Source organism: Littorina saxatilis, linkage group LG16, assembly GCF_037325665.1.
Source record: "Littorina saxatilis isolate snail1 linkage group LG16, US_GU_Lsax_2.0, whole genome shotgun sequence".
In the NCBI taxonomy this organism is placed as follows: Eukaryota; Metazoa; Mollusca; class Gastropoda; order Littorinimorpha; family Littorinidae; genus Littorina; species Littorina saxatilis.
Window position 1 is genome coordinate 50,615,935 of NC_090260.1, and position 8,129 is coordinate 50,624,063.

At 40.1% G+C, this 8,129-nt stretch overlaps 2 protein-coding genes across 4 annotated transcripts in view; one reads left to right on the forward strand and one right to left on the reverse strand.

The window, feature by feature from the left end:
* Positions 1-8,129, forward strand: part of LOC138951202 (uncharacterized) — a 70,553-nt gene that overhangs the window by 55,416 nt on the left and 7,008 nt on the right. For all 3 annotated transcript variants that reach the window (XM_070322855.1, XM_070322854.1, XM_070322856.1), the window contains exons 2-3: positions 2,677-2,793; positions 6,956-7,209. In XM_070322855.1, coding sequence (XP_070178956.1) covers positions 2,697-2,793; positions 6,956-7,209 — 351 coding nt within the window. In that variant the 5' untranslated portion in view covers positions 2,677-2,696. The remainder of the gene's footprint in view (positions 1-2,676; positions 2,794-6,955; positions 7,210-8,129) is intronic.
* The window catches only part of LOC138951199 (uncharacterized), a 155,182-nt gene that overhangs the window by 37,435 nt on the left and 109,618 nt on the right, over positions 1-8,129 (reverse strand). The window lies entirely within an intron of this gene.

Genomic DNA, 8,129 nt, shown 5'->3' on the forward strand with positions numbered 1-8,129 from the left:
GAATAAGATAAACGTAAATTTGGATCGTTTTATAAAATAATTTTAATTACAAGTTTCAGATTTTTAATTACTAAAGTCATACATTAATTTTTAAGCCTGCAAGCTGAAATGCAAAACCAAAGTCCGGCCTCCGTCGAAGATTGCTTGGCCAAAATTACAATCAATTTTTTTGAAAAATGAGGGTGTGACAGTGCCACCTCAACTTTTACAAAATGCCGGATATGACGTCATCAAAGACATTTATCGAAAAAAATAAAAAAAAAGCATCTGGGGATATCATACCCAGGAACTTTCATGAAAAATTTCATAAAGATCAGTCCAGTAGTTTACTCTGAATCGCTCTACACACACACACCCATACACCACGACCCTCGTCTCGATTCCCCCCTCTATGTTAAAACATTTAGTCAAAACTTGACTAAATGTAACAAGTCGCGTAAGGCGAAAATACAACATTTAGTCAAGTAGCTGTCGAACTCACAGAATGAAACTGAACGCAATGCAATTTTTCAGCAAGACCGTAAACTCGTAGCATCGTCAGTCCACCGCTCATGCTCATGGCAAAGGCAGTGAAATTGACAAGAAGAGCGGTTTAGTAGTTGCGCTGAGAAGGATAGCACGCTTTTCTGTACCTCTCTTCGTTTTAACTTTATGAGCGTGTTTTTAATCCAAACATATCATATCTATATGTTTTTGGAATTAGGAACCGACAAGGAATAAGATGAAAGTGTTTTTACATTGATTTCGACAATTTAATTTTGATAATAACTTTTATATTTTTAATTTTCAGAGCTTGTTTTTAATCCAAATATAACATATTTATATGTTTTTGGAATCAGAAAATGATGGAGAATAAAATAAACGTAAATTTGGATCGTTTTATAAAAAAAATATTTTTTTTACAATTTTCAGATTTTTAATGACCAAAGTCGTTAATTAATTTTTAAGCCTCCAAGCTGAAATGCAATACCAAAGTCCGGCCTCCGTCGAAGATTGCTTGGCCAAAATTGCAATCAATGTTTTTGAAAAATGAGGGTGTGACAGTGCCGCCTCAACTTCTACAAAATGCCGGATTTGACGTCATCAAAGACATTTGTCGAACAATTAAAAAAAGCGTCTGGGGATATCATACCCAGGAACTCTCATGAAAAATGTCATAAAGATCGGTCCAGTAGATTACTCTGAATCGCTCTACACACCACACACACCCATACACCACGACCCTCGTCTCGATTCCCCCCTCTATGTTAAAACATTTAGTCAAAACTTGACTAAATGTAGCAAGTCGCGTAAGGCGAAACTACAACATTTAGTCAAGTAGCTCTCGAACTCACAGAATGAAACTGAACGCAATGCAATTTTTCAGCAAGACCGTATACTCGTAGCATCGTCAGTCCACCGTTCATGCTCATGGCAAAGGCAGTGAAATTGACAAGAAGAGCGGTTTAGTAGTTGCGCTGAGAAGGATAGCACGCTTTTCTGTACCTTTCTTCGTTTTAACTTTCTGAGCGTGTTTTTAATCCAAACATATATCTATATGTTTTTGGAATCAGGAACCGACAAGGAATAAGATGAACGTGTTTTTAAATTGATTTCGACAATTTAATTTTGATAATAATTGTTTATATTTTTAATTTTCAGATCTTGTTTTTAATCTAAATATAACATACTTATGTTTTTGGAATCAGAAAATGATGGAGAATAAGATAAACGTAAACGTATATCGTTTTATAAAAAAAATATTTTTTTTACAATTTTCAGATATTTAATGACCAAAGTCATGAATTAATTTTTAAGCCACCAAGCTGAAATGCAATACCGAAGTCCGGGCTTCGTCGAAGATTACTTGACCAAAATTTCAACCAATTTGGTTGAAAAATGAGGGCGTGACAGTGCCGCCTCAACTTTCACGAAAAGCCGGATATGACGTCATCAAAGACATTTATCATTTACTACTCTGTGTTGAAAACATGCTTTTGTCAGCAACAACTACCAGAATGGTCCATGTAACCTATTGCAGACGACGGGTTAGTGTTGTATTCACGAAAATCACCAAACAATTGAAAAACCCGGGGACATGTATCACGGAGAAGACACGAGATAACCGGATGTTTGGCATTACGTCAATATGCCAGGTTTTATATGACGTCACGTGTCATTCTTGCTTACCTAATCTATGTATTGTTCGAAGTCTTCCGTGTGATGAAGACTGCGGTAAACTCTGGGAAAAATAAGAGAACAGGGATTGTCTCAGAAGAAAGTCAACGACTAAATGTTACTATGGTTGAGTGATATTAATGATAATGTTTCAGGCGATACAACGACATCCACGATGGCTGAGTGATATCAATGACAATGTTTCAGGCGATACAACGACATCCACGATGGCTGAGTGATATCAATGATAATGTTTCAGGCGATACAACGACATCCACGATGGCTGAGTGATATTAATGACAATGTTTCAGGCGATACAACAACATCCACGATGGCTGAGTGATATCAATGATAATGTTTCAGGCGATACAACGACATCCACGATGGCTGAGTGATATCAATGATAATGTTTCAGGCGATACAACGACATCCACGATGGCTGAGTGATATCAATGATAATGTTTCAGGCGATACAACGACATCCACGATGGCTGAGTGATATCAATGACAATGTTTCAGGCGATACAACGACATCCACGATGGCCGAGGGAAAGAAGCCACGGTGCGTGTTGAGACTCTCACCTGTGGCGGTCCTCCTGACCTGTATCCTGCTTGCATACCTTCCTTCATCACATGGTAAACGTTTCTGAGTATTTTGACTTGTTGCCTTGTTTTCGTTTTGCTTTTGAATTAAAGATTATGTTTCTGAATGGCCCGTCCCCAACAAAGAAAATACATATTGGAATACTGTCTTTTAATTGTATTTGTTTAAACACAATTCCCGTATTCCAGCCCTCCGGTGAATCGGGTCGGTTTGCTTTTTCCCCCTAATGCCATCATATTATTCTATCTAGTCCATAATAGGCACTCCAACAAAAGCCTGTAGCCCAGGAAGCTGCATCATCTATATATGGTATCATTCTTCTCACACACCTACACGTCTGGCAAACATCGCTCTCACACTATTTCTGAAATATCTTTAATAGAACAAGTTATCCGACATGAAGATGCACATGTCACAGTTGTTTGCAATAGCGCTTTCCTAAAACGTTTTTTTGATATCTTAGAAAAGAATAACTGACCCGAAAACGTTCGAATATAAGCTATTTATAGCAGACGGACTTTTGTCGATCCAAACTCTCACACTTTCACAAATTAATGTCTTTCAAAAGAATTCCTTATTTGACAAGTAATCGGGGAGACAGCTGTGCCTCACAGTGTTGTCTCCATTACTACACTCACAAATCTGCTCTTTAGTATCTTAGTAAAGGACAATAGACCCGAAATCGTTCGAACCGAGAAAGAAAACATGGCGCCGGCCGGACGTCTGCTAAAGGGCCGATGAGAGCCAAAACCTTTTAAGTCGGCGCTGTTCGATTCAGACTCTCACAAATATCGTTCGATATAATTCGTTATTCAACAAGTTATCGTACAGACAGCTGTAGCTCACGGTTGTCTACAAATGCGCTCGGCTCGTATTACAATTTGCATCAGATTACAGAACAATGGACCAGAAAAGTTTCGAATCGAGAGAAGTTTTATGTGGCCGGTGTAACAGTCGCGCATGCGCATTCAACCTCCACTGTCACAAGGAACATGATAGTAATCATGTCATGAAAATTACTAACATTCAGTTCTGGCTCACTTCTGGACGGATCACTTAAGCCCAAACTGAATACTTAAGCATTATCTGGCGAGAAAATTGGTCATTTTCACCGCAGAACTGTTTTTTGTCACGCAAAGATGAGTAATTTTCACAACATAATTGTAATTTTCACGTGAAAATTACGGTTATGTGGTTTTGGCGCTAGTAAGCCATCATATAAATCCTTGTTTTTCTGACATTTAGAAAACAAATGAACAAACTCATCCGCTACCTCTAACTCGTTTATACTGACTTGCTGTATCAAACTCATCCGCTACCTCTAACTCGTTTATACTGACTTGCTGTAGCAAACTCATCCGCTACCTCTAACTCGTTTATACTGACTTGCTGTAGCAAACTCATCCGCTACCTCTAACTCGTTTATACTGACTTGCTGTATCAAACTCATCCGCTACCTCTAACTCGTTTATACTGACTTGCTGTATCAAACTCATCCGCTACCTCTAACTCGTTTATACTGACTTGCTGTATCAAACTCATCCGCTACCTCTAACTCGTTTATACTGACTTGCTGTATCAAACTCATCCGCTACCTCTAACTCGTTTATACTGACTTGCTGTATCAAACTCATCCGCTACCTCTAACTCGTTTATACTGACTTGCTGTATCAAACTCATCCGCTACCTCTAACTCGTTTATACTGACTTGCTGTATCAAACTCATCCGCTACCTCTAACTCGTTTATACTGACTTGCTGTATCAAACTCATCCGCTACCTCTAACTCGTTTATACTGACTTGCTGTATCAAACTCATCCGCTACCTCTAACTCGTTTATACTGACTTGCTGTAACAAACTCATCCGCTACCTCTAACTCGTTTATACTGACTTGCTGTATCAAACTCATCCGCTACCTCTAACTCGTTTATACTGACTTGCTGTATCAAACTCATCCGCTACCTCTAACTCGTTTATACTGACTTGCTGTATCAAACTCATCCGCTACCTCTAACTCGTTTATACTGACTTGCTGTATCAAACTCATCCGCTACCTCTAACTCGTTTATACTGACTTGCTGTATCAAACTCATCCGCTACCTCTAACTCGTTTATACTGACTTGCTGTAGCAAACTCATCCGCTACCTCTAACTCGTTTATACTGACTTGCTGTAGCAAACTCATCCGCTACCTCTAACTCGTTTATACTGACCTGCTGTATCAAACTCATCCGCTACCTCTAACTCGTTTATACTGACTTGCTGTAGCAAACTCATCCGCTACCTCTAACTCGTTTATACTGACCTGCTGTAGCAAACTCATCCGCTACCTCTAACTCGTTTATACTGACTTGCTGTAGCAAACTCATCCGCTACCTCTAACTCGTTTATACTGACTTGCTGTAGCAAACTCATCCGCTACCTCTAACTCGTTTATACTGACTTGCTGTATCAAACTCATCCGCTACCTCTAACTCGTTTATACTGCCTTGCTGTAGCAAACTCATCCGCTACCTCTAACTCGTTTATACTGACTTGCTGTAGCAAACTCATCCGCTACCTCTAACTCGTTTATACTGACTTGCTGTATCAAACTCATCCGCTACCTCTAACTCGTTTATACTGACTTGCTGTAGCAAACTCATCCGCTACCTCTAACTCGTTTATACTGCCTTGCTGTAGCAAACTCATCCGCTACCTCTAACTCGTTTATACTGACTTGCTGTATCAAACTCATCCGCTACCTCTAACTCGTTTATACTGACTTGCTGTATCAAACTCATCCGCTACCTCTAACTCGTTTATACTGACTTGCTGTATCAAACTCATCCGCTACCTCTAACTCGTTTATACTGACTTGCTGTAGCAAACTCATCCGCTACCTCTAACTCGTTTATACTGACTTGCTGTAGCAAACTCATCCGCTACCTCTAACTCGTTTATACTGACTTGCTGTAGCAAACTCATCCGCTACCTCTAACTCGTTTATACTGACTTGCTGTAGCAAACTCATCCGCTACATCTAACTCGTTTATACTGACTTGCTGTAGCAAACATACAAACATGCATACATACAGACAGAGCCAAGTTAAATAAAGTTATCATGGTTTGGTGTAATATATTTTTGTAACTCCTTATTTTGTGTTTTTTGACAATGGAAAGTGTATGATATACTACAGACAAAATGTAAACGATATTTGTAAAGTGTACTAAATATCAATTTGTGAAATCATAATCCTAGGGAAATAAACATCCGAGAGCGATACCCTGCTACTGCCAAGCTGTTTAAGTGTTTGAGTGTGACACATACTGTTTGGAAACTTCAGTCAAACAACCGTTGTGCCGAAAAAAAAAATCCCTGCGCTTAGAATTGTACCCACGGAATACGCGCGATATAAGCCTCATATTGATTGATTGATTGATGTGTTTCTATAGGATGACACAAATAATGCCACTCGTAATTTCTGCATCGGGTCAACCAATTACTGCATCGTACACCAACTATAAAGTAGTTCGCTCAACATGTGGAGAAGATATGAACATTTGTGACAGTGGGTGGCGCAATTTGTTATTTTATCATTTTGTGTGTGTTTCACTCTGTATATTTTGAAGGGAACGTTTTAGTAATGGCTGTGTCACGGACTGGGTGGCCGAGTGGTAACGCACTTGCGCTCGGAAACGAGAGGTTGCGAGTTTGACCCTGGGTCAGGGCGTTAGCAATTTTCTCCCCCCTTTCCTAACCTAGGTGGTGGGTTCAAGTGCTAGTCTTTCGGATGAGACGAAAAACCGAGGTCCCTTCGTGTACACTACATTGGGGTGTGCACGTTAAAGATCCCACGATTGACAAAAGGGTCTTTCCTGGCAAAATTGTATAGGCATAGATAAAAATGTCCACCAAAATACCCGTGTGACTTGGAATAATAAGCCGTGAAAAGTAGGATATGCGCCGAAATGGCTGCGATCTGCTAACCGATGTGAATGCGTGATGTATTGTGTAAAAAAAAAATTCCATCTCACACGGCATAAATAAATCCCTGCGCCTTGAATATGTGCGCGATATAATTGCATAAAAATAAAAATAAAAAATAAAAATCCCTGCGCTTAGAACTGTACCCACGGAATACGCGCGATATAAGCCTCATATTGATTGATTGATTGATTGATTGATTGAGTGTCTGGTTGTTTGGCAACAGGCAGCAGAAAACAATGCTCCGTGAAGAGTGACGGCACCCTGACCATGTTCAACCAGGAGACGGCCACGGTGGCAGCCCCCTGCAAGTACCGTCTGGCGGACTTCACGTGCGGGGACTACCAGGTCAAGGTCACTGGCGGTAGCGCAGTGAAAGAAGATGGCAGCTATTCTCCGGACACGATGTGGGTCAAGGTCGTCAATACGGCAACGGCCGAGACTGTAAAACTCCGTACCTCACTGAAACGAATTGAGGAGGTACAGTTTTATAGTTCTGCTCCTTCTGTGTTTTCTTCAAACTAACTTTTATGTTGACAGACAGACATTGCCTCGCTTGCGTCTTCCGAGCAAGCAACTGGTCGTTTTGTCCAATAAGTTTATTTCTATATTATAAGTGTTATAGTCTGTCTGTTCACCTGAAAGACTGCTGGGACGAAGAGGTTACATGCCGAGTCTCAGTGATTATTAAAAATAATGGTCGAAGTTTGCGGATCATGAAAAATGCGAGCTTCAGCGAGCTTTTTCATGACCGCGAACTAAGACCATTATTTTTTAATGATCACTGAGGCGAGGTATGTAACCTTTTTATTCCTCCTTTCTTCAGTTATTCAAAGAAAAGAGGAGCTTTTGTGCGGAAGTTTGATCGAATCCTATCCACTCAACCAGTCTACCTGCGCAGGCGATTGAATAATGCGCGGTTGTATAGTTCCGTGAAAATCATTCAATTCTGTTCACACTTCTTGTCAGTTTCCCCGTTTTTAACTAAATTCAAGTACACAGTTATTTTGTTATTCTGCTGTGGCGGTAAAGGCAGATAGTGTGTGTTCTGTTCATGTTTTGGTATCGCTTAGGAAATGTTCGTTCGTCAAATGGGACTAGTAGACGAGCTTTTGCACCCGTGTTCCAACGTTAAAAACTGTATGAAGTTCCGTTTTCTGGGGCAAAATAGTGTGTGAAACCGCTGTATGTTCTTTACATTGATGAAATGTGTGCATTTGGTTGCGTGTGATCTGTTTATAAAATGAAATATTGTCGAAAACGAATCGTCGGATTGCAGTTTTTTGTCCCAGCAACTCAGTTCAGAAAATGTAAAAGGGGAACTGCTCTTGTCGCTAGACAGAGTACGAGAGTTACTTGCCTTGGGAGTTCGCTTGCACTCATGAGAGATCTAAGGCGAG